This window comes from Podospora anserina, chromosome 1, assembly GCF_000226545.1.
Source record: "Podospora anserina S mat+ genomic DNA chromosome 1, supercontig 6".
Lineage (NCBI taxonomy): Eukaryota > Fungi > Ascomycota > Sordariomycetes > Sordariales > Podosporaceae > Podospora > Podospora anserina.
This window is the reverse complement of record NW_001914851.1, coordinates 139,793-166,092: the sequence shown is the minus strand read 5'-3', so window position 1 is coordinate 166,092 and position 26,300 is coordinate 139,793. Positions and strand designations below refer to the sequence as shown.

At 51.1% G+C, this 26,300-nt stretch overlaps 14 protein-coding genes across 14 annotated transcripts; 7 read left to right on the top strand and 7 right to left on the bottom strand.

Annotated features, from left to right (window-relative positions):
- Positions 1 to 634: 634 nt before the first annotated feature.
- PODANS_1_21790 (uncharacterized protein) lies at positions 635 to 1,530 on the bottom strand (the record flags this gene model as incomplete). Its single annotated transcript, XM_001906461.1, has 2 exons — positions 635 to 1,154; positions 1,208 to 1,530. 2 exons carry the CDS (start codon positions 1,528 to 1,530, stop codon positions 635 to 637), a joined length of 843 nt encoding a protein of 280 aa, XP_001906496.1.
- A 338-nt stretch (positions 1,531 to 1,868) lies between these two features.
- Positions 1,869 to 2,896, top strand: PODANS_1_21780 (uncharacterized protein; the record flags this gene model as incomplete). The annotated part of the gene is made up of 2 exons (XM_001906460.1): positions 1,869 to 2,644; positions 2,698 to 2,896. 2 exons carry the CDS (start codon positions 1,869 to 1,871, stop codon positions 2,894 to 2,896), a joined length of 975 nt encoding a protein of 324 aa, XP_001906495.1.
- A 624-nt stretch (positions 2,897 to 3,520) lies between these two features.
- Positions 3,521 to 4,596, top strand: PODANS_1_21770 (uncharacterized protein; the record flags this gene model as incomplete). The annotated part of the gene is made up of 2 exons (XM_001906459.1): positions 3,521 to 3,926; positions 3,983 to 4,596. The coding sequence occupies 2 exons, from the start codon at positions 3,521 to 3,523 to the stop codon at positions 4,594 to 4,596; spliced, it is 1,020 nt and encodes a 339-aa protein (XP_001906494.1).
- A 497-nt stretch (positions 4,597 to 5,093) lies between these two features.
- PODANS_1_21760 (uncharacterized protein) lies at positions 5,094 to 5,597 on the bottom strand (the record flags this gene model as incomplete). The annotated part of the gene is made up of 1 exon (XM_001906458.1): positions 5,094 to 5,597. The coding sequence occupies one exon, from the start codon at positions 5,595 to 5,597 to the stop codon at positions 5,094 to 5,096; it is 504 nt and encodes a 167-aa protein (XP_001906493.1).
- A 109-nt stretch (positions 5,598 to 5,706) lies between these two features.
- PODANS_1_21750 (uncharacterized protein) lies at positions 5,707 to 6,840 on the top strand (the record flags this gene model as incomplete). The annotated part of the gene is made up of 1 exon (XM_001906457.1): positions 5,707 to 6,840. The coding sequence occupies one exon, from the start codon at positions 5,707 to 5,709 to the stop codon at positions 6,838 to 6,840; it is 1,134 nt and encodes a 377-aa protein (XP_001906492.1).
- Positions 6,841 to 6,907: 67 nt separating this feature from the next.
- Positions 6,908 to 7,759, bottom strand: PODANS_1_21740 (uncharacterized protein; the record flags this gene model as incomplete). The annotated part of the gene is made up of 1 exon (XM_001906456.1): positions 6,908 to 7,759. One exon carries the CDS (start codon positions 7,757 to 7,759, stop codon positions 6,908 to 6,910), a length of 852 nt encoding a protein of 283 aa, XP_001906491.1.
- Positions 7,760 to 8,663: 904 nt separating this feature from the next.
- On the top strand, positions 8,664 to 9,227 carry PODANS_1_21730 (uncharacterized protein; the record flags this gene model as incomplete). Its single annotated transcript, XM_001906455.1, has 1 exon — positions 8,664 to 9,227. The coding sequence occupies one exon, from the start codon at positions 8,664 to 8,666 to the stop codon at positions 9,225 to 9,227; it is 564 nt and encodes a 187-aa protein (XP_001906490.1).
- A 1,837-nt stretch (positions 9,228 to 11,064) lies between these two features.
- On the bottom strand, positions 11,065 to 11,370 carry PODANS_1_21727 (uncharacterized protein; the record flags this gene model as incomplete). The annotated part of the gene is made up of 1 exon (XM_001906454.1): positions 11,065 to 11,370. The coding sequence occupies one exon, from the start codon at positions 11,368 to 11,370 to the stop codon at positions 11,065 to 11,067; it is 306 nt and encodes a 101-aa protein (XP_001906489.1).
- Positions 11,371 to 12,829: 1,459 nt separating this feature from the next.
- PODANS_1_21725 (uncharacterized protein) lies at positions 12,830 to 13,478 on the top strand (the record flags this gene model as incomplete). The annotated part of the gene is made up of 3 exons (XM_001906453.1): positions 12,830 to 13,066; positions 13,134 to 13,322; positions 13,377 to 13,478. The coding sequence occupies 3 exons, from the start codon at positions 12,830 to 12,832 to the stop codon at positions 13,476 to 13,478; spliced, it is 528 nt and encodes a 175-aa protein (XP_001906488.1).
- A 490-nt stretch (positions 13,479 to 13,968) lies between these two features.
- On the bottom strand, positions 13,969 to 15,403 carry PODANS_1_21720 (uncharacterized protein; the record flags this gene model as incomplete). The annotated part of the gene is made up of 3 exons (XM_001906452.1): positions 13,969 to 14,607; positions 14,667 to 14,941; positions 15,064 to 15,403. 3 exons carry the CDS (start codon positions 15,401 to 15,403, stop codon positions 13,969 to 13,971), a joined length of 1,254 nt encoding a protein of 417 aa, XP_001906487.1.
- Positions 15,404 to 16,360: 957 nt separating this feature from the next.
- PODANS_1_21710 (uncharacterized protein) lies at positions 16,361 to 17,511 on the top strand (the record flags this gene model as incomplete). The annotated part of the gene is made up of 3 exons (XM_001906451.1): positions 16,361 to 16,549; positions 16,633 to 17,147; positions 17,178 to 17,511. The coding sequence occupies 3 exons, from the start codon at positions 16,361 to 16,363 to the stop codon at positions 17,509 to 17,511; spliced, it is 1,038 nt and encodes a 345-aa protein (XP_001906486.1).
- A 1,037-nt stretch (positions 17,512 to 18,548) lies between these two features.
- Positions 18,549 to 19,566, bottom strand: PODANS_1_21700 (uncharacterized protein; the record flags this gene model as incomplete). The annotated part of the gene is made up of 2 exons (XM_001906450.1): positions 18,549 to 18,844; positions 18,903 to 19,566. Coding segments are annotated over 2 exons (960 nt in total), but the record flags the coding sequence as incomplete, so codon positions are not given.
- A 2,646-nt stretch (positions 19,567 to 22,212) lies between these two features.
- PODANS_1_21695 (uncharacterized protein) lies at positions 22,213 to 23,637 on the bottom strand (the record flags this gene model as incomplete). The annotated part of the gene is made up of 1 exon (XM_001906449.1): positions 22,213 to 23,637. One exon carries the CDS (start codon positions 23,635 to 23,637, stop codon positions 22,213 to 22,215), a length of 1,425 nt encoding a protein of 474 aa, XP_001906484.1.
- A 941-nt stretch (positions 23,638 to 24,578) lies between these two features.
- On the top strand, positions 24,579 to 26,180 carry PODANS_1_21690 (uncharacterized protein; the record flags this gene model as incomplete). The annotated part of the gene is made up of 3 exons (XM_001906448.1): positions 24,579 to 25,710; positions 25,762 to 25,982; positions 26,034 to 26,180. 3 exons carry the CDS (start codon positions 24,579 to 24,581, stop codon positions 26,178 to 26,180), a joined length of 1,500 nt encoding a protein of 499 aa, XP_001906483.1.
- Between the last annotated feature and the right edge of the window lie 120 nt (positions 26,181 to 26,300).

Sequence of the window (26,300 nt, the reverse complement as noted above, 5' to 3'; positions counted from 1 at the left end):
ATAAGGTACGTACCACGCATGCTAATGCATGCCAAGCTTCTAATCTGCCCTGTATGCTATCTCCGCACGGTTTGCCACGGCTCAAAGCAGGCGGTGATGGTGCGGAACCAGGTATGCCGCCTTGGAGTGAGACCACCGGACTGTTGCTTGTTGTTGCTTACGGCCATGTGACATGTTAGCAAGGTCCATGGTGCTATGTGACACCTTGATTGTCCTGATGCTGTGTTGCTTTGCATGGTAACGTTCAAGCATGGTCAACAGCATCACTCAGAGACTCTAGAGCGGGCTTTAAGCACGTCAAGAGAGAAACCTTCTTCTTCACAATGTTCAAATCATCTCACAGTGAACTATTTGTAACTTATAGGCCAGCAGCTCTTGTTGCCTCATTACACGAGCCATCAATGCTGAGCAGCTGCAAATTGACGACGTTGCCAATGCTCTCACAGATGTTACCTCCGTGTCTGGGGGCTGAGGCAATATTCCACTTTCTATCGTAGAGACCGGCTTTCAAGCTCAGGGCAACCAGGTAAAACGGGATTTCCATCATAATACTTCAAGTATCAGACATGATAACTTGTGTTGGAAGGATGGTTGGGTAGGTGTATTGTTGCTATCAAGACTGTTTGCTTCATGCCTACACGAGCCACTCCTTGAACCACGTCACCGCCGCCCTCCGCGCTCTCTCGAGACCCTTCACCTCAGCAGGGTTCTCTCGGTTACCCCTGATGGAGAAACCGTGGCTCAGGCCAGGGAAATACTGATAGTCAAAAGGCACACCCAACTTGGGGATCTCAGTCACAGCGTAAGTCTTGAGCTCTTCGGTGAACTGAGGATCAATTTCGGGGGCGATGATCTGCACTGGTACGCCAACATTGGAAATCTCCTCCTTCGTCAGGAAAGTTGGGTGAGCCGCAGCGATGCAGTCGACGAGCGGAGCATCCGACTTGACACCAAGCTGGAAAGCAGCCCAGCCGCCATAGCAATAGCCAATGGCACCAAGCTTGCCGTGCTGAGTGCGGAGGTGCTTTGCCAAAGAAACCATCTCTGGTCCGCGGACGGCCTTGTTGTTCCTCTCCATGAAGTTTGGGAGATCAAGTTTGCCCCACTCTGCCGGGTTGTTGATCAGATCTGCGGACAGAACAACACCACCAAAGCTGCGAGATTGTCAGCGACAGGAGCTCAAAGATGCTGCGGAGAGTAGACTCACAAGTCGGGGACATAGACGGTCGCCCCAACCTCTGCGGCATAGCTGTCGGCGAGCAACCTTGTGTTGTCAAAGGTCCAGCCATACAGATCGTGAATCACGATGATGCCTACATCCGGGTTGGAACCAGTGACATAGCATGTCTGGCCGCTCACCTCAACCTCCTTGCCCTGCGGCTCGCCGTCCCACTTAAAGCCCCTCAAACAGCATTCGCTCATCGTGACGGTTGGGAAAGAATATTTGCTAGGTAGGATGATTTTTTGATGGTGTTTGCAAAACTGGCAGTCGTACGTCGAGCAAAAGGGTGGATGCACAAAGTTACACATGTGCTGTTTACCTTATCGTGTTTCCACAGTGGAAGACGGCATCATGTTATCGCAAAGTCCCGGCGAAGTCGGACATGTGCGGACCCGCAAATGGACCGCTTCCGCTCTACCTCCGCCCCAGATCCGTGCAACTCCACTCGGGAAAGTGGACGCTGCATGCGGCTATCTGTCCGGGGAGGGATGAAATCTGGTGGAAACAATTCGACGTGCTCGCTGTGGTCATGCTCCTTTCGAATACTCTGACTGGATTTTGTGTCTTCACTTCAGATCTTCAACCGAGTCTCACTTGAAATTTTCCATCTCGCTCCACTTGTTTAGCGACATCACAAACCAACACAATGTCTGTCCCAGCAACTCAGAGAGCCGTGGTGGTTGAGGAGATTGGTGGCCCCGAGGTTCTCCAGTTCAAGTCCGACTGGGCTGTCCCACAGCCAACCGAAGGCCAGGTCCTCGTGAAGAACGAGATTTCCGGCATCAACTATATCGACACATACTTCCGCACCGGACTCTACCCATCACCAAAGCCTGAGGTCCTGGGCAGAGAAGCAGCCGGCACAGTTGTGGCACTCGGGCCGAAGACGGAGGAGTTCAACCTCAAGGTCGGCGACAGAGTCATTTGGCTCGCCAATGCTGGTTATGCTGAGTACTCTGCGGTCCCAGCAGCCAAGACCCTCAAGCTGCCAGATACCGTGTCTTACGAAGATGCCACTGCCAGCTTCATGAGTGGTCTGACAGTGCTGGCTCTCGCCAGGGAGACCTACACAGTCCAGCCTGGTGACTGGGTTTTGCTTCATGCGGCGGCAGGCGGTGCTGGGTTTTTGATGACGCAACTGCTCAAGCACGTCGGTGCCAAGGTCATTGGTACAGCTGGTGGCCCAGAGAAGGTTGAATTGGTCAAGAGCCTCGGTGCGGACCATGTCATTGACTACAGGAGCGAGGAGGGCAAGGACTGGGTCAAGACAGTGATGGACATTACTGGTGGGAGAGGCGTCGATGTGGTCTATGACTCTGTTGGCAAGGACACATGGGAGGGCAGTTTGGCCGTTGTCAAGAGGAAAGGGACCATAGTTTGGTTCGGTAACTCTAGTGGTCCCATCCCACCATTGCCTTTGAAGTGAGTTTTGATGCCTGTCTGCAAAATGATCTCAGTGACTAATCAGGTTGCAGCCGCCTTGCACCAAAGTGTATCAGGATTGCCAGACCAACTCTTTTTGGCTACATTGCCACCCGTGAAGAGTTCGAGGGCTATGCCAACGAGCTCTTCAGCCTTCTCACATCCGGCGCACTCAAGGTCAAGATTCATGGCCTGTATTCCCTCTCTAATGTCAAGCAGGCACACATTGTAAGTTCATTCTTTCACAGGTGACAAAATGAGTTGGAAACTGACTTGACCTGATGAACAGGACTTGGAAGGAAGGAAGACGACTGGCAAGATTTTGATCAAGGTTTCTGAATGAGGCAGTTCATATTTTTATAAGAAATGAGAAAATCGGTAGCGACGTCAAGGTTAAACGTGATTCTGCTCCAACATACCCGACTTTATCGTTATTGGATTGTGGGCTGCCACACATGTAGTTCCTGCAGTGATTGGATTTTCTTGACATCCGTTTAACCTGGAAAAAACCTGGACTGATTCGAGATCCGTCTCAATTTACCATCCGGAGACTACACATATTTTCTCAGGCGCAACAACCGATTTGCAAAAGTGCTGGTACGTTGTCCGGCATGTTTGTTTACTTTGGGAAGGGGTGAAAAAGGGGTCAACCCGAACCCTCTCAACACCCTTTCTGTACCATCACATCAACTATTGATGGAACAACCGGCGCATCCGGAATGGCATCATTGCATGCCTCAGCTCCGTCAGTATCGCCTCTTCGGGGCAACATAATCTCCGTGATGGCGTGCGAGCTGCGAGTGTTCGATCTCCGATCCTCCAAGCGGGGGGAGAAAGTGGATTTGCGGCAGCGGGCGGAATTAAGGCGGGAGGGGGATGTGTTATCGGAAAAGGGGCAACTCAAATCAACAAACAATGACAACAAAAGTCATCATCCAAGACATGTCATCAATATTGCGTCGCTCATTCACTGCCATCTCATCGTTGTCCAAACAGTTTTCGTCATCATTCTCCACACGTACCATGTCGTCGTTTGGCCGTCTCATTCGCTTCCGCGATGCTGCAGGCAACTCTCGCTTTGGCGAGCCCAAGATCTCATCGGTGTCCGAGTTCGATGAGGCTGTAGCAAAGGGCACTCTGGAGGCCACCGTTTTCGAGGGCAGCAGCCCCTTCAACGTCACACCAACATCTGAGGTGGTCAAGGTGCAGGAAGTTCTTCCCCTGTTGACTGTTGAGGATGTGCCAATTGTGAAGTGCGTCGGACTCAACTACATCAAGCACAGTAAGGTCGCACGGGATATTTCAGAGATTATGCTGCTAACAGGAAATTTTCAACAGTTCAGGAAGGTGGCCGCAAGCCTCCTCCATACCCTTCCATTTTCATCAAGCCACGCGCTTCCATCGCAGGCTACAAGGAGGATATCCCCATCCCAAAACTTGCCCAAGATGACCAGCTCGACTACGAGGGTGAGCTGACCATCGTCATCGGCAAGACTGGCAAGAACATCCCCAAGGAGAAGGCTCTTGAGCACATTGCTGGTTTCGTCGTTGCCAACGATGTTTCTGCTAGAAAATGGCAGCGTGACCCCGCCTTCGCCGGCGGTGTCCCACAGTGGTGCTTCAGCAAGGGCTTCGACAAGTTCGCCCCCGTCGGCCCTCTGCTTGTCTCCCCCAAGATTGTTGGCAACGCCGGCAACCTCCAGCTTCAGACCATTGTCAACGGCGAGGTACGACAAGACACCAACACCAACGATCTCCTTTTCAGCACTGAGGAGATTGTTGCTTTCATCAGCCAGGGTACCACTCTCGAGGCTGGCACCATCATCATGACGGGCACACCTGCGGGTGTTGCCATGGGTATGAAGGAGCCAAAGTGGCTCAAGAATGGCGATGTTATTGAGGTCAAGATTGAGGAGTTGGGCAGTGTCAAAAACAAGATGGTCTTTGAGTAGGAGTAGCATATGTTCAATATGACTGAGTAAAAATCCGTGGAACCAACTTGGCCTTTATTGTTTCTCTGACAGAACTGCGTTCCGTGTGGTCACCACAAATCTACTTGTTTTTAAAATGCCATACCGACGTTCTGATAGCATTTGCAAGGTGCCAGGCATCAGATACACAAGGTTCCTACCGATCGTGGTATGCTTTTACTTTGTTGTTTCAACTTCACTTTTAAAGACAAGTATGAGTGCACAGTTGGGCAAGCTGGATACGAAGATAGAACCAAACACATACCACCACATCACAGCGTAGCGTAAAGCGGACATGATGACAAAGATATATTGAAAACCAATTAAGCACCTGGCATTGTGTCGAACGACTTGACCACAGCTGCCGCAACTGGCATCTTTCTGGAGGCGAAGAACTCGGCCTTGTACGGGAACTTGTCGAACCTGGAGAGAGCAGTACTGTCAGCTGAACCCTTCTTGCCATAGCAGCGGGATATTACTTACCCATTCTCCAGCAGAGCTGTCCGAACGATCCAATGGCTACCGGAATGCTTCATAGGAATTGTCCACAATGTGCAACCGCACCGAGAACAGAACTTCTTGTGTTTCTCACAGCCACTGAGGTTGTCTTTCAGAATCCATGTATTGATATGCTCGCTTCCTTCCAAGACGTGCACATTTTCGCACTTGAACTTGGCTGACTGAGAGATCGTTAGTATGAGATCTTGGAAGTCACTGGGGGGTTTCAAACTTGCGATTTGACCTGGAGCACCGGCATTCTTCTTGCAGTGTGAGCAGTAGCAGATAAAGATGGCGTCAGGGGTTCCCTGGACGGTGAATTTGACGCCTTCACAGAGGCAAGATCCTTTCACAACTTCAGCCATTGTTACCAACAACAGTGGCAACTCAAAATGATGAATGGCATCAACAATAAAACGGCGTCGAATTCGAGAAACAAAACGAACTTTACTTCTCTTCTGTGTCTTGGTGGACATGACCCTCATTCCAGGTTCGGGTTAACAGTGTGCGGATTTTGGGCGGCTTCCAACCCCATCTCCCATCTACACACGGCAAACAACTTCCGGTCATGGGACCAATAGCGGAGCCGATCATATGAGGAGAATAGTGCGAGGCCATGATCAATATATGTTGAAGCGATATCCATTCACGACGACAACCCACCATCATCACCAACTCGAGACACAACCAAACAAGACCCAATTTACAATGGCAAACCGCGCCAATGTTTCCGGAGCCAAGAGCTCAACCCTCTCAACCCCCTCAACACTCTCAACAGAAGCCCAGTTCTACACCGACATCGCCTCCAAGAATGTCGAGCCCCTCTGGACCGTCCTCAACAAGATGGTTCCACCGAAGCCAAACCCCAGCTCGGTGGTCACCGCCTGGCCCTACGAAGACCTCCGACCCGTGCTCATGCAAAGCGGGATTGTCGTTTCAGCAGAGGAGGCAGAGCGTCGTGTGCTCATGCTGGTAAACCCTGCCATGCAGGCACCCTACACCACCGACACCATCTACGCCGGTCTTCAGCTCATCCTGCCAGGAGAAACCGCCCCTGCTCACAGGCACGTGGCCTTTGCCCTGAGGTTCATCGTCGAGGGATCTCGCGGTTTTACCGCGGTGGAGGGGCAGAAGCTGATGATGGAGCGTGGAGATGTCATTCTCACCCCGTCTTGGCACTGGCATGACCACGGCAGTGAAGGTGATGGGCCGATGGTGTGGTTGGACGGGCTGGACTTGCCCGTGTACCGCTTCCTCCCTGTGAACTTTGCCGAGAACTACGAGGAGGCTAGATATCCCAGTGAGCTGTCCGACAACAGCAACTGGAAGCTCCCCTGGGCTCCGGTACAAGCTGTGTTGGATGAGAATAAGGAGACTGAAACTTATGCGCGGTATGACTACAAGTCCGGGGAGCATGGGAAGCACCTGTCCAAGACTATTTCTGGCCAGGCGGAGAGAATCAACGCCGGGGCCACCACCAAGAAGGTGAGGGAGACGGTGTCATTTGTGTATCATGTGTATGAAGGAGAGGGGTACTCGACTATTGTCTCGCCGGAGGGAAAGGAGGAGAAGGTTCAGTGGAAGGGCAAGGACACTTTTGCTGTTCCGGCGTGGAGCACAATCTCTCATACTTGCACGCAAGAGTGCGGGAGTGCGTATCTCTTTGCTGTTAATGACAGACCGATGGTTGAGTCTTTGGGATTGTACAAGAGACAAGAGCTGAAGTAGTGTCATATCTTAGCCAAACATAGCAATCATGTACGTACTTTAATATCCAACCGCATACAAAGCCCCCTTATTTCTGCTTCTTGATGAATGGTGCCTTTGCCAGAGCGTTGGCTTGAGTCAACCAAACCGGACGCCCCAGTGTGATGAGTTGAGGACCAAAGTCGGCCAGCAGTTCTTCAGCAGATGGACCACTGTCCCTGATAGCCTGATACACCTCTTGATCGGTTCCAAAAGTAGCCACATACCAGATATTCTTCCACGTCTTGATTGCCTCCTTGGCTTCGCTCGAGTGACTTTGAACATCTTTTGCAATCATATAAAACGAAGACCTTTTCGCGTGGCCACACTTTGGCTTGTACACACGAACGTCAGAGAACCTGGACATTGTTTGCAACAAGCAGGCGATCCTCCACATCTCGATCTTGTGTAATAATGCGATGAATGTTCCTCCTGGACGCAAATGCTCCAAGGCCAACACAAAAGAACTGTTTTGCAGCCTGATTGACTCCCGCTTCTCTCGGTAGCTTGCTCTCTCTTGGGTGCGGAGGACGTGCCCGTCACAGATTGCGATATCGTATTGCTCGTCGATCGTGAACTGGCGAGGCATGAACTTGTTGTGATCGGGGTGCGAAGCGGGAATCTCTTCAATCTTCACGCCGAAATCTTCTGCTAGCATTGTGACGTCGCAGTAGTTGATGTCGATGGCATCGTTATTCTCGTGAGGCAACAAAACCTTGTAACCGCCCTGCGAGAAGGGAAGGGTACAAGCTCGTACTCGAAGGTCGGGGTCGTTTAGGGCCATGGCAGCGGCAAGAAAGCCACCTGGTGCAGCACAGACATCCAGAATCGCGCCAGGCTTGGTAACTGTAGTGAAGCAACCATCTGCGGCATTGTGAAGCTCGGCGGCAATCCTCTGCATGAGGCCAAAGTGAAACTGAGAGGACTGTTGGTCGCCGATGTTGTCGGCATTGGAGCGTTGGGCCTGGAAGAATCTGTCCGCGGCTGGGTTCTTCCAACCCTTTATGAACAGTGTAAGTCAATCATGTCTTGAGGTAGATAGAGTTGTATATATAGATAAAGAGAAATATAGAAAAATGACATGCCTGCTGGCGAAGACGATCAAGCCTTCGGAACTCTGGGACTCTCTCTCGTAGGTACGGGATAATGACGCCCTTGTTGTCCGGCGCAGTGTCCTCTATGGTGGTTGAAACGACGTGTGTTTCTCCAGGATTAGCTGTGGTCAAGGCGCCATGTTCCCAGTTTGCAGCTCTGTCCATTTCGTCTGAAGTTACAACAAAAGGCGGTGTGAAGAGTTGGGTTGTTGTTCAAACAAAGAAGTTGGCGGCCTTCCTTGGTAAAAACAACCCCCCAGCGCCTTTAACAATCATGGCCATGGCCAGACGTGACCCGAAATCATGGATGCAATTGAGGCATAGTGTTTGCTGAGGCCTACCGTGAGGCGGACTTGTGTGACAAGATTGACTGGCTGATGTCCTTCCTTGCGTCACATTCCAAGCACCTGGGTTCGGCAAATCAAACTTCTTGGCTGGCCAGAAACCACAGAGCAAGCTGCTTCACCAATGATGGTGCGCTAAGCAGGTTGGCAACAAACAGAGGTCGAGCAATAGCTATGGGTAAGTGCAGTGGAGAAATGCATCGAGGCCTACAGTGAAATTTGTTATCTCATCTCATTGGGTGAAATCGAGGTGTGCTCTGCCACCAGCCGTTTGCTCATTGATGGCAGCATCTACCTAGGTACCTATCGAGGTGCTTCTGAAAGACTCGACGTCATCCATATTGTTCATATATTAAGTCTAACAGAAATGGAGGAGACGCCATCAGATTTCTTTCTTCTGCTTTCATCTCCACTGATCACTGGATGCAACGTCTCTACCGGTCCATACACCTCCCGTTCCGACTCGACCATGAGCTCCAACCACCCCGAGCAGACATTCCCCCACCTTCACAATGCTGTCATTGGCAACTTAAACAACATTCTCGTGCCAAGACCTTACTTCAAACGAGGGAGCCGTGAAATCCTCAGCAATTTTACCAAAAAATACTCCACCTTTGTGATGGCCAACTTCACCTGTGAAAATTCTCAATGTTCCAAGGCTGGCTGGAGGAGCGGAAAGGTCACCATTCTGATCCGGGGCTACGAAAACAACGGATATCATGCCACTATTTTCAACCAGCGATGTGAACGATGCAAGAAATTTGGTAGTTTGGAGTTGGATGAGTCTGCCTACATTGACCGAGTCTGTTATCGACTCAAAAAATGGGCCGGGATCAGCTTGGAAATGCGAAGCTCAAGGGACGGAAAAGCAACGCCGCCTCACAAGAAAGACCTATGTGAAGGGTGCAGAAGAGGGTTTTGTGAAGGCTGATTGTGCGTGGATGACGGCATGATGTGAAGTCTGCAAATATACGGTACATGTGCTTGGATGTCGATGGGATGGCAAGGGTCTTGGAGAAGACAAAACTCCCGTTGATTTTGGGAAGTCATTTGTATTTCACATTTGAATATACTTCAGTGTTTCATTGCTGTCAGTCGAAGCTTGGGTCAAATCAATTGCCCGGTGCCAACATGAAGGCATCCCGTCAATTCTTGGTCAGTTCACGCGAAACTTCTGGGCATGCCCGACAGGGATCCATACTGGATATCATCATGTTCGAGAGACTGTTCAACATTGAATTTTTCTCTTTTCTTCCCTTCTACACCGTCCGATATTTTACCAAACTTGACCAATCCAACAAACCCCATGAGTCCATTGTTACCAAGCTTGAAAGCCGGCCACAGTGTTGCTCACGTGGGTTACCGCCTTTTTCATGTTCTTTAGCTACATCGCCGTTCGACCACGTCGGAACCTTTGTTTGTCATGTGCAATGGGGACTGCAGGTCACCGCAGTTTCGATTGTAGAATTGTCACTCCGACATTTGATGGCCACATGTCTGAGAATCTGGTAGGTTGACGGGGACATATAAACAGCCTGCTTGAGCTCACCGAGACTCTTTCTCCGCACATCTCTCACGACATCGTCAAACCTATTCAGAATCTTGGACCCAGTTTGCATTGTTTGTTAGGAGCTCGCTTCCACGACTTCTGGTAGGTCGCTTTCATGAACGTCATGTTGGAAAAAAGTCGTACTAATTCTCGCTTTCAGCCTCTTCTGACCTTCAACGGACCAAAACCTAGGTGGGGAGCTTGACAGACTTATCGGAGCATCTGTACCAGCTCAGACCCGATCCCCGATGTCGCCATATCTTCATCGCTACTCGGAACTCACTCGTCCCTTTGAACTGCTCGTTCAAGATGGCCAAATTGCTGTTCTTCCCGGTCAAGGGAAATGTATTGCTACTTTTGGACTTGGGTGGGGTGTGTAGTTAGGAGCAGCACTGCCTCTTCCACCCTACCTCCCTGTCAATTTCAGCTTGGAAAAAATGTGTTTGATTTCGAAATGTCCAAATTAACCAGCTTAAGTTCGAATACCTAGAAGTGGAAGAGGCGGCCGGAGCGGAAGGCGAGGACAACTAGTCCTCAAGGCGTTGTTGGGGCCTTTCCCTATTTTGCAACTATCTGGCTTCTTTCAACAACTGTTACTAGAAAAGCATCGAAGTTCAACATTCTGGTTCCAGTATGCTTATGGGCGTGATCTTACATGATATAACTGTCCCCACCCCCATTGGGTCTCCAAGAAAAACAACACTAACTTGTAAAGTCTTACTACAAACCTCGCACTGCGGGCTATCCGACATTGTGAGAGGCTCAAATATTTGTTGTATGGTGCAAAGCTGTTCGTAAATGAGGGATTGTAGACCTAATTACGAGAGAATTGGGAAAGTTGCCAGCGTAAAATCAATGCTTCAGTGCGGCTGTGTGGCCGGAAGGGAGCACCCGAAACTCGTTGCTGCCTTAAGGTAGGTGCTGAGCCCAATCTATTGGCACGAAATTTTGTCGAAAATGTGCCACCTACTTCGTAACGAGTAGGTATAGACGGTACCGGGTGTTCATGCCATCCAATTTTAATTCAATTAGGGCCAGGAATCTATCAACACAGTATCATAGGTAGGTAGGTATATTGATCCTCGCAGCATTAGGCCATGAAGGCATCTCCTACCAAGGAGCATGTTACGGGGTTCTTGTGGCAGAACAATTCGTTAAGTAGGTAAATACTAGATAGCTACCAGGTACCCTACCATAACCGCCCTGTCCACAAATCGCTCTACTCCTCAACCTTGACCTCCCCCTCCTCAACCTTGACCTCCCCCTCCTCAACAACCCACTCAACCCCACCCCCCCTAACCCACCCACCATAATCCTGCATATACCTCCGCTTCCCCGTCCTCTCCTCAACCAAAACCTCCCCCTTTTCCACGCCAGCCCACCACATCCCCTCCAAACTCTCCCTATCTAACCCAACCTCATACTCTACCCCCGGCTCCAACCCATCCACCCCCGTAGGCTGCACCGACCTCCTCACCTTCCTCTCCCTCCCCTCATCATCCACCTCCCACCCTTTCTCCGCCATAGCCTTGGGCACAGGCCGCACCTTATTCACACCACCACCTCACCCAAACAGGGTTGACAACTCAACCGGTGTGTCGGGGTACAGAGTCAGGTAGAATGCCTCGTCTGTATCGCCCCTGATGCGCGTGATCGCGGGGCGGTTGACGCGGAGGGAGCAGGTTTCGACTTTTTGGCGGGAGGGGAGGGCGTGAATTGTGATTGTGCGGTTGGTAAGGGCGGAGGGGAGGGATAAGGGGTGGTTGCAGGTGAAGAGGGTGATGGGGTGAGGGGCGGTGGAGGTTATGGTGAGGGTTAGGAGGGGGGGGTAGGGAGTAGGTGGTGAAGGAGTGGGTTGGGGGCGTGTGGGTGATTTTAATGTGGACTTTGGGGGGAGGGGAGGGGGGAGTGGTGGTTGGGGAAGATATGGTTGGTGATGCTTTGTTGTTGATGGACTGGAAGATGGATATTTGTTGGTTGAAAGGTTGGTGAGCTAAAGTTCGTTCGGTCAATTCCTTTGAGATGTCTGCGGTGAGTTGGAAAGGAAGGATATTGCGAAATCGGCAATGAAATAGGTTCTCATAAAGTCTCCGTTGGCTTCAAAAGAAAAGGCCGACGGCGAGAATCAAATAATAGGGTCATCGGCAGAGCGTAAAGGAAGGCAAAAAAGAGAAGAACGGTTTGCGTGGCACAGTTTTATACACCAGCTAAGCAGACCCCGCATTTTGTGTGATCGAATACCGGCTTTCATCCCAGCAATCTCACCGAGCCAAATCCCAAACCTTCAGGAAGCCTCTTCCATGACGTCGTCCCAGCTTCCTCCTGGATCCATTCTTTCAGTACGGGGTAGAAAAGCAATGAACATCCTGTCTTGAGACGCGGCGCAGTTAGAGAGGACTATGGTCTTCAACCACAAGCTGACATCCGCCAGGGCCGAAGCCTGTTTCAGCCTGTCATACAGAACCAGGCAAGATGACTTTGTGTATGATCAACAGCCTTGTAGAGGTCCAACATAACTGCACTTTGTTGATGCTTGCAGTAATGAGATCAATGTATATAAACCATTGTCCGATTACTTCAACAGAGCACAATGAATAGACACAAACACCTCACTCCTTTCTTCTCACATCTCTCTTCAGCATTAAACGAAAGAAATGCATCCCCTCCGAGCCCTCCTGCTCACCTCGAGTCTGGTTCTCGCCCACGCCAGCGTCCTACCAACCACCCCAAAACAAGGCCTCAAAGTCATCTCCAAACGAGCAGAACCCGACGCCGGCGAGGACTTCCCCGAAGACGAAACCCCCCTCCCCAACCGTCTCAACAAAGTCGAAACCGCCTTCCGCGACGCCATCGAGCTCACCTCCGTCGTCCTCTCCGTCATTGAAACCGACAAGACCATCTATCAGCACTACTTCTCCCCAGATGATCGCTAAGAAATCACCCGCATCTTCCGCGACTTGAACAACAACGGCGAGGGCCATGAAATGCTAGGGAATTACCTCGTGCAGACTACTGATCTTGACAATGCTTGTGGCGACCGTGGACTGGCATACTCGGGTGACTATAATACTGATCGCCCTTTCATCGTGATCTGTCCTCGGGCGTTTAACAAGAAGGCGATTAATGACTTGGAAGGGAAAGACCGTGGAGATGAGGACGCGAGGGACTTTTATGCAGGTTGTGCGGAGGATGGGGGGGATATTGGGGATCATGTCAGCTTTGTGAGTGAAGCTGAAGAGCCTGCCTTTGATGGTAATGACTGTTGCTAACATGTGTGGATGGTGAAAGCACTTCAACACCCTTGGCATGACGCTCTTGCATGAGTACCTGCACTATGACCTGATCATCGGGGCTACCTTTGGGTCTATTGTTGACGACCCTGATGGACAGCCAGGTTATGGGCTTGTTGCTGTTTATGATCGGTTGCCTAAGGAGTTGGCGAGGGTGAATGCTGATAGCTATGCTTATTACGCAGCGGTAGGTCATACAAAGAGGAATTGTGAACAGAATCGGTACTGACATTGTTGATAGGAGGTGTACTGGTCTTTGATCTGCCAGAAGGAGTTCCAGGCCCCGCGTGAGGGTGTTGATGATGCCGATCCTGATTGCGGTGACCAAGCCTGCGAGACTTGATTGCCCACTCAAGTCGGGTACCTACCTACCTACCCCTGGAAGCTTTCAAGCGATAAATCATAGTGCACTACTGTGAGACTTCTGAATTGCTTCATGTAGAATACGAATGCGTTTTGATCTTTTGACCAAGAAAATGCCCAAGTTATCAGTTTAATTTAAGCTGAAATATATTTCTGAACAAAAGTCCAAGCTTTTTTTCTCACTACCTTAGGTAACCAGTAAGATTTGTAAGAAATATTCACTCGGTAAAGCTACCTATTCAGAAGACGAATTTACCGTTAACCGTGATACAGTCTTGATGGGTGGCTTGAAGGGTAATAGCCACAACTTCAGATCTCCACATGGCGTCAGCCCCCTTTCCCAAGCGTTGGGCGACTTCAACCATTCGGTGAAACTTTGAGTCATGAAGTCTGAACTATTACAGTGGATAGGGTATTTATGTTAGATCCAGCGAAAAGAATATATGCATGTTTGTACCTGCTTGTCGTATCTACTGCTCCGGTTTGCTTGCACCACTCCGACCAGGCGAAGACGGCAACTCTACGGCCTCTGGTGAATCGAGTCGAGGAGGCGAACTGAGAGGTGGCGGGGAGTCCAACGGAGGTGGAGAGCCCAGGCGTGGGGGGGAGAGCTGCTGCGGTGGTGTTTCTCCCGAGTTGTCCGCTCCAATCCTCCTGCGCTTGCCGCTGGATGATGCCTGCGACAGCTCGTCTTCTGAGGCCTCCGAGTCCCTAGAACGCTTCGTTACAACCGGCAATCCCCTCTCGTCATATGTCAGTTTGACTTTCACCGGTTTCTCCGGCTTGTAACTGGTGATTGCATCGAAAGCGTCCTGCAGCTCTGGGTGATCTCCTATTGACCGTACGTCCCTCCACTCTTCGGGTTTTGTTTGAGGGAACTTGCGTTCCCAGGGGTCTCTGTAAATGTTGTGCAGAGCAATCGCATCCCAGACGTCGTGGCGATGGAGATTCTCTCTGGTGGCGAGAATGGGAAAAGATTTGGGTGGTTCTTGTGTGCTAATATCAGCGGACATGAGGAAGTCAACTAAGCCCTCGAACTGAGAGTCAAGGAGCTTCCAAATACGAGAAGGTGCTTTGACTCTTCCGGAATGAAGGTAGATATCGTTGCACTAGAAAGATGGTTAGTTCTGAGGCATAGTTAGGAACTGTCACCTCAAGCTGGGCCTACCTCGTATGCGGATTCGCCTCTGTCAAACAGAACGACACCACCAAATATGCGATCCTCTGCCCAGTATCCAGCTACATCGGCAAGGCCGTGGGTGTATCGGTCGTAATCAAGATAATTTACATGGTAAAAGAGCGTCGGGTGGGGTTCAATGTCTTTTTCCCAGCGCGGTTTGAGGCCATCGTGCTCTATCCACCGAGGCGGAAGGACCCAGGACACAGTGGCGTCGATGTCCTCCTGACTGTGCAGCTTGGGATGATGTGTAAATAGAGCCACCGCTATGTTGTGGATGGAAACGGCAGTCAGTTCCACCAGTCGCATCTTGAATTCTCGAGACCCGATTTCTGAGCTTTGATATGCTTGCATGATCTGTCCGGGATGTTGGTCTCAATCACCATACAAGTCTCAAATCTCAATCGTGACAAAGTACATACCTTGGAAGAAAAGGAAAGAACAGCCGGGTCGAATCCGTCGCGCAATTGCTTTGCCTGCTGCAGAGCGCCATCGCAAAGGGTCTCGTGCTCCAGTAATGGATGGCCTTTCCCGACAAGACACCCGCGGCTCTCGAAAACCGAGATCATCAATGGAAGGCCATCAATAAGCTGTGCTATGCTCAGCTCTGCCAGCTCTGTTGAAAGGATGTTTCGAATCGCTTTGACGAGTGCGTGGTAGTGTTCAGGATCAAGGACTTCGATGGAGACCTCGGAAGGCCTCTTCCTCAACAACGTTTTTTCATCCATTGCTGACGATGACCGGCGCGGTAGTGGTTATGGTTTTGACCTGATATTGTTGTTCGATAATTGATGAAGGTGGGAAATTTTTCATGTGTGTATGGAATCCTTCCAAACAGGAGGTAAAAGCAAAGAAGTCAAAAAGAACAAAAAGTGAAGTGCAGGGCAGGCATAGCCCCAAGACATTGTTCATGATTGATCCCCATGCAACCCTAACCACAAGCCAGCGGCTGACCAAGCTGTGCCTCAACTTTGAAATATCGAGACATCGCTTCATTGGCATGACAACTGCCGGGCGCGCGGCAAGACGCAGATTGAAACCAGTGTTGTTTCGAGTAACACCAGCATGACAGCCGCTTCGTGCGTCATTGACAGTATGCGTTGGGATCACACGGTGAAAGCTGCGGTGAGATATTGATATCCTCCAATTGTAACGACTGGTGTATCGAGAGTTCCCGGTCTGCTTTCCTCAGATAGAGGTGATTAATGCTGAACATGCCGGGTTGCTGGTTCTTCTAGCGCCTTCTGGCCGCGTCGTCCTCCGTCGATGACTTCAAACTTGAACAGGCGCTTCGACCGGCCGGCCTTGTGAGAGCCGACTCTTCTTGTCATAGTTTGCCATGTCAACGGCGAGGCATTGGATGTTGCGGGTAGGGCATATCGTATATCTTCAACGTGAATTGGACATCTATAAGAAGGTGAGACTCACCTTCAACCAGCTAGACAAATACCTAGCTATACGCATCACTCAAGCATATCTCCGTTACTGGTAACGAAAATACCCCTCCGCCCACAAACCCTCATTCAAATCAAGCCCTGGATATTTTTCACAGAGCAACGGCATCCTTCAGGCTGAGACTTTCGTCAACATCGCAAGCAAACGACCTGATTACCATCAACAGACGAGCGTTCCCACCTTGAAACAACGACGCTTCCACACCCAGCACCACAGACTAAAAGACAAAAATGTCTCAACCTGTCGGCGCTGCTCCCCGTGCGTCCTCGTGGGGACAAGTCCGGGACCTTGAAAACTTCCAAGTCTTTTTGATGCCAACACCTGAGGCCCTGAAGGAGAAGAGTCTCACGAAATTCCGCGCTCTCGGACCGGAAAACTCCCTGTTCCGCTGTGCAGCCTCTGTTGCCGGCCTGGCCCTTGATATGCTTGAGCATCCCAGAGCATCCGCGTGCTCAAAACAATCGCCAACCACGTCATCAGCGTTAGCCCACGCATTCTCGAGTTACGCAACATGAAGGAGGCCGATGTCGAGGCCACGGTCATGAAATATCTGCAAACCATCCGTCGGAGCTTCCCTAACCTCGTCATCTCGGACGACTGTGGCATGGCCAACAAGAACGGCCGGACCACCAAGCAGAACTGCGCGAGTGCCTTTGACCCCAAACGGGCGTGCATCATCGAGATCAATGAGACCCTGATGACCAGGATGGGCAACGCATACAAATACATTGTTGCAGACCGCGATGTAGAAAAGCACGCAGCCCACTTCCGCACGCTCCATCTCCGACTCAGCATCACCATGGCTCACGAGTTGGTCCACGTCTTCACCCTCTTCCTCAAGCGCGCAGAAGACGAGCACACCCCTCCACGCACCACCTACGCAGGCAAGGGGGATAAGGAGACCGGCGAGGCGGGACGCTTCTGGGAAGGACACTTTCTCGGCGGGTGGGTCGATATGAGGCTTGATCGGGAAGGGCAGGAAACTATTGCGCTGCGTTCAGATGAAAACTCCAAGCGGTGGAGGATCAAGTCTGGAACTTGAGACAGTCTTTTGGACCGGGACTTTGGCCGCTGGTTCAAGAGGGGCATGACAGGACTCACCGATCTCGACCACATCGTTCCGGCGGTCGAGCCTGGACTTGAGGAGTGGAAGTGGCAGCAGAACTACCGGAATCAGTTCGCTGCAGGGGCAGATGCCAAAGCAGATGACCCGAAGCAGCCGCGAGAGTTGATGGCGACCCAGGTGGTTTGGCTCACACGTCGGAATTCTGAGACGGCGGCGGGCAGGTTCCCGAGCTACACTTTGTCTGGCCAGGACATTCATGATTTCGCTCTTAAGCCAAAGACCAGGATTCGTGAGATAAAGGCTCGTGGGAAGTAATAGTTCTTCAGTATTCCGGTATACCGTATCAAGCAGGCTTGGTGTGCGTGGATACTTAGGGAGGGAAGAATAGTGATAGACAACGGACAGATCATGATACTAACAGTCTTTACAGATACCTTAGTTAATAGTCTCTAGATTTTTATCTTAGCTCTAGCCAACTAAAAAGACGAATTCATTGGAACTTTACATCGCGCGAGCGAAGTAGTCAGGTCCTAACGTTGTGTAATAGAGTGAATGAAGACTAGCAACAGCTGTTTTGATGAATGAATGTTTCTGTAAGTCCGGTGGATCACGAGTCGCACAAATAGTCTAGATACCAACGATTGTGACTTGTATTGCATACTGTGGAACTGTCTATCTACACCAGCCAGTTCCTCCGTATATATAGACCTTAATCCTCCAGGAACCTCCGTACCTGGCTCACCTCTGCCAAGTGGTGAGCGCCCCACCGTCCTGCAGCCCCGCCGTTTTATTTTACTTGATTAGCTACCACGGCTTGCTGCAGTCTCCACTTTGCCTTGCTATATGGTTGGTCTGTGACACATGGACCCTCGGCCCTGATGAAGCTACTCCCAGGACGCATAAACCACTACTCCAGAACCTTTTATCACCGCGCACTAGCCAACACGCTCAGCCACATCAGAGGCTCATGTTGTCAAACCTTCTCTTTCTCTTTTCCTTTTCTTCTTCAAGTTCAGTGTACTCGTAGAGTGGCATAGCTAGTTGCAAAACACTACCTTGAGACCATTACATATACTTCATTATCATTCCGCCTGAGAGCCTAAAAATGCAAGCTCGATGCACCGAAGTACCTCTATATTCTACAGCCCGTTTTATTTTCGATTTCTATTTTTTTATGTCGGCGCTTATATGCTTCAGGTTTATTGGAAGACTGAGGGGTGTGAATGTAGAAGATTGGAAAAGAAATATTCCTCAGTTTTTGGCAGTATGTCTTCCGAAATCAGCATTGGATTTCCCTGGAAATGACAGTCTGGATGTACAGTTCTAGCAACGTCTCCTACTGGCGACCTTTCTCATAGCAGGGTGTAAAGAGAGTCGTATGTGTAGCACATGCTGCCGCCCGTGCCACAAGCATCGATCTTCATGACGTCCCCAACGGTGGTATCAACTCCGCTGACACCCACTGACAACGGATGAGCCAAGGTAACGTTGGGGGAGGCGGGGTTCATCATGATAGACGGCCCCGAGATATCACTCAGTCTTGCCGGCAGGTTCAAGCTCTGCCACGACCACCACAGTCTGTCCAGATTTGCGTGATGCAGGTGGAAAAGTGGATCAGCTGGCGAGGTGTTCAAGTCACCCATTTGACCTGGAGGTTTTGTTAGGACAATGAACGACAAGTGCACCATGTAAGAGAGAGTACTAACCAAACGTTCCACCAACGCCGAAATGCCCACCACCGTGCACACCTGAAGCATCAAAGCTGGGGGACCCTTCAACAACGGCGTTGAACCACCCAAAGTCGGGCTGGCTCAGTGTGAGCTGTGTCTGGTTCATCCCCAGGTACATCGACGCAAACGAAGGAGCAAGATCTCTCTTCAAGCACTGCGGGTTATACACTAGAGAGCTCCCAGGGCCCAAGTGGACCAGGTCGTTGATCCCCGCAAAGGGACCATCCACCACACAGCCTCCTCCGGTGCGCCCTGGGACAGGTGGCATCCATGAGGTGGGGTCACTAGGAACCCATGGGCCGTTGCCCCCGAACCCTGTCATGGGGTCGAAGACGGGCGAGTCGGTGATGTCGGCTGCGTCGAGGGTCCAGTCCCAGTATGGTTGGGCGCCGGTGTAGCCGCACTCGTTGCGGAGCATCTTCTCGTATGTGGCTGTGAAGAGTCTGTGCCAGGCGAGGAAGTGGCCGACGTAGTGGACCTCCAGGGTTTGCTGGATGTGGGTGTAGACTAGGTTATCGTAGCGGCTGATGACACCGTGACCGGTTGGGGGTGAACCTTCTGGGGTGAGGGCTGGTTTGGCGAGTATGCATTTGACGGCATTGATGTACTCTGCCTTCTCGGAAGTGGTGAGAGTACGCCTTTGGGAATGTTAGTGAGAACAAAAAGAAAAGAGAAACATTTTGGGTGAGAGTTACCATTCCTTGCGGACGATGGGCGTGGGAGGAGTGGGTGTGCATGCGGCCAAAGCAGCAGAGGCACAAATGATGAGGCTCTTGATGCCGCCAACCATCTTGGATGAGTATCAGAGCAGAAGATGCTGATGAAGACGAAGAATGATGGGAGAGAAAGCCTCGAAAGTTGACGCTTGTGAACCTATTTATCTCTTGATATCTCCTATCACCTCCGGATATCCCTGAAGAGTTCTCCCGTCCCAAGACCCTGCCTGACAGGCTTATTGATCCTGCCGCCACTTCAATGTCACCCATTTATGTAATGTTCTTCTCAATATTTCTGTCAACGCCTTACGCTGCGGTACAAGCAACCCACAGCATTGGCTCGGTTTGCCCAATGATACACGCCACCGATGCAGTACCAGACGTAAAACTGCCAGTTGATTGGACAGCCCAGAGCTGTTTCGAGTTTTTTTGGTGAGAATACGGCAGCCTACACTAACGGCTGCAGATAGTCGTTTTGGCAAGCGAACAGCTCGCTACTGCAGCGTTCCTCAGATACCCATCCAAAGATGCATGGGAGTGTGGTGGAGTGTGATGTCTTGGGTGCGGGATTGTGAGAGAGACTACAGGGGTCGGGATTTATGTGGGCTCTGACACCCCTACTAGCCTTCCATGCAAGTTTCCAACAGAAGAGTTTTGAGCATTACCCTATCTCGGTTAGGTCGACGGACATCGGTGCTAACCACTACCCCGATGTGCCTACTTTGTGGCAACTGGGACAAAAAACAGATGTATCTGGGATAAGCGATGTAAATTACTGGGATAACAGGCATATATAGCTGTGAAAAACAGTACACGGTGAGGGAAGATCCTATGAAAACCCCAACGCCCGTGCAGATGGGGCTGGTTGACGGAACCGCCTTGTGTTTATCCTGGGACTAAGGTAGGTGGTTTAGTCATCCAGGGGTTGGTAGGAAAGCGCTTCCGCTTTCTTCGTTACTATGATCGTGGATTATGAAACTTATTGTGACGCTCAGCGCTCTCTTCTACCAAAATCTCAATCTCTGGATTATTCTAGTTCCAAAATCCTACTGGTCTTCGCCAATCACCACTGGCTGCCCGCCGCCGCTGCCCAGCCTCTGTTGTCCTGACACCAAAGCTTATTTATGTATAAGCACCCAAGCATCATTATTGTTGTTTTGTATGGTTGACATTTGCCCTTCATCCACTACCACAGGTCCAGAATATGGTGGAAAGGTGGTGGTTTATGTTGGATTCGGCAGTTTGAATCCGCGCAATGCTCTCGTACTGTGTACAAGCATGATGTCAGCATTAAGAAAACAGACACACAACAGATATACCAGGATTGCGTACAAGAGCCCTCGTTTCCTTGATCCTTGCCTGCATAGCGAAAGGAGATGCTTTCTTCGATTCTCAAAGCTGGCGATGATGAGCCGCACTCGCGACAAGAACCCGTCGATGGCTGGCTTGGCCGTTATCTTGAGCTCCTCATCGAGGTCCTGACCTGTCTCTAGACCCTCATATCTCTGGCGCACGCTGTTCAAAGTGTCAACGTTGAGCTCCAAATCCTGATCGAGCCTTTGAAGTCGTTGGAGAAGTGGAGTTAATCCATGGTCGATAACACCAAGCACGTCCTGGTTGAAGCTTCCAAAAAAGTATCTGGCAGCCCGATCTTCATATTCTTGGCCATTGAGATCTATTCGGTCAATCACAAGGGAATATGGACTCGGGCGGCCGCTGAGTCTGGCGAGAGCCCTGCTACCCTGGCACCCAGAGCTCTTCGGCATGCCCGGATCGTAAGGCTGGGAAGTGATGACATCAAGGACCTGAAGCGTGCCGTGGAGACGTCTCTCGATCTCATGAGCCAAGCCTCTCCAGTTCCAGGCGGACCAATTAAATATATGAGATGCGTGCCCAACGTGCCCTCAAAGCACCCTTCAACATTCTCAGTACTAGCGAGCTTGGCGAAAGGCTCTGAATCAGCTTGGCAGATACACTCTCGGAAGATTTTGTTGCTTTTCAGGGTTATCCACGTCGCAGTCCCAGGTTTGATGTCGAAGGAGTGATAGGTGACCACTTGTCGTCTGGCCCAACTATCGGTCCGACCGACCTGTAAACGGTCTATGTCTTGCCCAATACCCCTAAGGATGAAAGAGTGGCATATGACGTTGCCAGACCAATTCAAAAAGGAGTTTGGCTGAGGAGAAATGCCGAGTGTAGGTGCGAATTGGGATAGAGATAAATCTGTACGTTGACAGCCATATCCGCAATAGAAATTGTAGACAAAAGCGAGAAAGGAAGGGTCAACTTGGTGAAAGGTGAACATACCTAGATTGAGATAGGACACAAAGTCTTGGAATTTCATGTGAAAATCTCTTGTGGCGACAATGTGCTGTTGGCGAGGATTCTTTGGACAAGGAATGGCAGCATACATTCTCTATGATAACTCCAATGAAAATCAGAGAGTAGGCCCAGAAACCTCCCACACACACTCTAGTAAAACAGAACAAATACTCTAAGCTTGATGAGACTCTCACTATCATATAACACTTCCCACTTTAACCACAGGCGAGGGGAAAAGCTTACACCGTCTAGAACGCCACCCCGCGGACCAAAAACGCGGCCGCCACGCCAAACACAAGGTACCCCACCGTTCCCCTACCCAACAACCCATCACCCGCCCCCGAAGTCTGCGCCATCTCTGCCCCAAAAGGTTGGGCCAATCCCAGGTTCACCTCCGCAGCCTTCGCCTCTTCTCTCTTGACGGTCTTGGTCGGCGTCACAATAATCGGGGTAGTGCCGCGACGTGAAAGATGACTAGCCATCAGGCCCTTCGTGGTCAGCAAGTGGACAGGATCAAGGCAGCTCTGAACCGCCATCCAGTACTGGAAATACTCCACCGGGATCTCGTCCAAGGTGGCAGCTTCGTCGATAAGTTCATCGATCAGCTCGTCAATCATCTCGGCCTTGGGGTCGTCCTTGTCGAGGGCAGAGGTCTCCTTCTCGAGCTCTTCCAGCTTCTCCTCGAGGGTGTCGCCGTGGGATGACTTGCTATCGGAGGAGTCCCCGTCAACAATGTCCTCGATGGTTTCTGCGAGGATGTCTTCATCTTCGTCCTCTTTGTCAGAAGAGTCACCGAGGATCTCCTCGATAGTATCAGTTGATTCTTCCTTGGGTTCGGAGTTGTTATCGTCACTGGCCTCCGCCAGGGCCTCCACCACGTCGCTAATGGACTTATCTTCGTCATCTTTGGCAGCCTGCTCGACAATCTCCTTCAGGGCGTCGGCAGTCTCAGCATCAGACTTAGACTCTCCCTCTTTCATCTGATCCAACACCTCCTCGACAACCTCGTCAACGGTGATCTCCCGCTTGCTGAGCTTCCAGGGACGCCAGCTTGTCCAACTGCCGCCTGAGCTTCCAGAGCTAGACTGCCCATTCCTGTCCGGCAGGTCAATGCCCGTCTGATCCTCGACGAATGCCGTTCCCTCTTCAACGGCAAAATCTTTGCCAGCATCCACAAGCTGACCGCCAAAGCCACCACCGTTGCTCTTCCCTCCACCACTCCTCGACTTTGCCCGTGCTTCGATCACGCTCCGCTTTTTATTCCTCCTCACAAAGTTGATGCCAGAACCGGATCGTGGCCTATCAGGTAGCTTGATACCAGTTTTGCCCTCGAGATAGCTTGAGCCAACGTCCCACGCGGCGTCGGTAGCCTGGTCTTTAAGGCCATAGCTGCTCGATTCGTCCTCAAGGCTTTCTTTGTCTTCGACGCTGGGTTCGACTTCGACGCCTGGCTCTTCATCACCCGTAAAAGGGCTGGCGAACCGGGTTGGCGAGCGAGGTTCGACACGCTTGTTGCCCTGTTGGTGGGCGGTGTCACGCTTCGTATTTTCCGGTGTTGAAACAGGAACAGACCTCCTGTTGACTGCATGACGGCGGTTATCAGTCGCGGGGTTAGCAGCAGAAACCGTGGCGGCGAGGCCCAGGGCAGCGACGAGAGCGGTTGTGTGCTTCATTTTGATTATATTCAGTTGTGTGTCGACTTGCCAGAAGTCAAATGTGAAAGAGTGTCGTTTGAGAATGAGCTTTCCAGAAGCCCGAAAGAGAGAACAGAAGAGCAAAAGACTTGCCTGCAAGCCTGTTAGTAAAAAGCGGATGTTCGTAAGATGGATGAGCGGATGCTGAAGAAAGAAAGGAGCATCAAGGGACGAGGGCACATGTCCTTTAAATCGACTGGACTATGCACTCTCACCCGAACCATAGCCATGAAACTTCGACATTAGTCTAAACAGCTTTTGAGGGCATCCGGATAGACCCAGACAACCTCGAAAGACGGGTCGGCCATGGCAACCAAGATAGGCCCGAGTATCGGCGGGACTGTCCAGTCGATCTGGAGATTCTGCGAGCAAGGTGATTGGTAACCCATGTAAGGCTAGGTAGGCTAAAATCAGGCTGCTCAAAGGCCCTCCAGACCAGTAGACCTCGAAAGCACAAGAACTGGAAGCTGTCGAACCTAAGATTTCAAATCGTCGCGGTAAATCTGAGCAACGCGTAACTGCTTGCTCGGAGTTGTATCAGTAAGGCAAGGTACCTAGCAACGGTGTCACGGTCCACAAACGGCCACGGGGACCCTCCCGGAGGGATCGGAACTGGGCCGCGACAGTATCCTCCGAGGGTCGGCTGATGGATCGAATCTTCGGAGCAACATTGCGTACGGGCCATGTTTCGGACGGGAATGTCCACCACCATCAATTTGACGTACTCAAAATAAGATAGTGTGGTCATCAGCTGTCTCGTGACCTTGCCTGCCGGAACCTAAAACCAACAACCAATCAGCGCCAAGACCCCTCCCTAAACATCAACACCACCGCGCGACGAGCTGAATCCCCAACCTCACCAAATATCTCGATGAAAACGGCCTGATGATCATCGGCCATACCCAATTGACGTCCTCATCATGGAAGCTCCCCGAACAAACGGCATCAACCCAGCCGAAGCCACCAACAATGAAACCGCCCCCCTCATCCCCCACCACAGCCACGATCACAACCACCAACACAGCACCCCAACTCTCTTCCCCATCCCTCATGAAGGTGAATCCGGCCGCACAGGCTTCCACCCTTCCCACTTCTTCCTCGTCCTCTGGCGCAGCTCGTCCCCCATCTCCAGCTTCGTCAACCTCCTCTTCCCCTTCGTCATCGCCGCCTTCATCTCCCGCATCTTCTTCTCCCACTCCCACCCACTATGGACCTTCGCCCTAAGCTACATAGGCATGATCCCCTCTGCCAATCTCCTCGGTTTTGCCGGACAAGAGCTCGCGAGAAAGATGCCCAAGGTTGCCGGGATTCTAATCGAGACAACATTCGGCTCGATCGTGGAGATTATCCTGTTTGTGGTCTTGATCATCAACCATGACGAGAAAGAGGAAGGGGGGAACATGGTACCTATCATCCAGGCGGCGATCTTGGGGAGTATCCTCACCAACCTGCTCTTGTGCTTGGGAGTCTGCTTTTTCGTCGGCGGGATAAGGCATGTCAGCCAGAGGTTCCACGCGATTGTGTCAGAGGTTGGAAGCGGGTTGTTGCTTGTGGCCGCGTTTGGGCTTTTGATCCCCAGCGCGTTTTACTCTGCGCTCAAGTCGGAGGCGAAGACGGTGGAGGTGGTAATTGGGGAGGGGGTGAAAGTTGTTGTGCCTTTGGAGCATAGTGATGATTTCACATTGGGGAAGTTGGAAGATGATGTCCTTCAAATCAGCAGGGCGACGTCTGTTGCGTTGATTCTGAGCTTTTTCATGTACATCTGGTACTGCGCAAGCAGTCAGCACAGCATCTTTGACGAGGTGATCGAGGCGGATGAGCACAGGGATGCCGATCGGGAGGCAGATATGGAGAAGCCAAAGTTTACTGCTACCGAGGCGGTGATAGCGTTGCTTCTGTCGTTGGCGTGTGTCACGGCTTTGCTGATATTCCTGGTCGATGAGATTGAACATGTGGTGCATAGCGGAGTGCCGGATCAGTTCTTGGGTTTGATCTTGTTGCCGTTGGTTGAAAAAGCAGCGGAGCATTTGACTGCAATCGACGAGGCTTGGGGTAAGTGTAGTGACATGCGTCCGTGGTGTTCGGTGCTGATAATAATGACAGATGGTGTGATCAATGTTGCGCTGTATCACTGCCTGGGACCCTCCATCCAGACAGCGCTCTTCAATGGCCCACTAGTGGTCATCGTTGGCTGGACTTTGGGCAAGCCCATGGATCTCAACTTTGAGATATTCATGATCGGGTTGCTTGTCTTGTCGATCCTAGTAATAAGCAACTTCCTGCGAGATGGGGAGTCCAACTGGCTCGAGGGTGCTCTTCTTGTGGTGAGTGGCTGTTGCTAGCATGAATTTCAGCGAGTCTAACATGCATATCAGATCGTCTATGCCATCACAGCAATTGCCTGCTGGTACTATCCCAATCCCGACGTAGCATCATCCAACAGTCTACAACAACTAAAACTAACCAACGGAACTGTCGCAAATGCGATCGGGGGGTTGAGGCAAGCATTTACCGGAGTGTAAGAAGAGTGCGAGGACAAGATTGGATAGACGCAACACCCACTTGCGCAAAGCTGAATTACGACTTGGGCGTTATATCTATCGTGTACATCTGACCCCTCTAACTAGACTCTACTCACATTA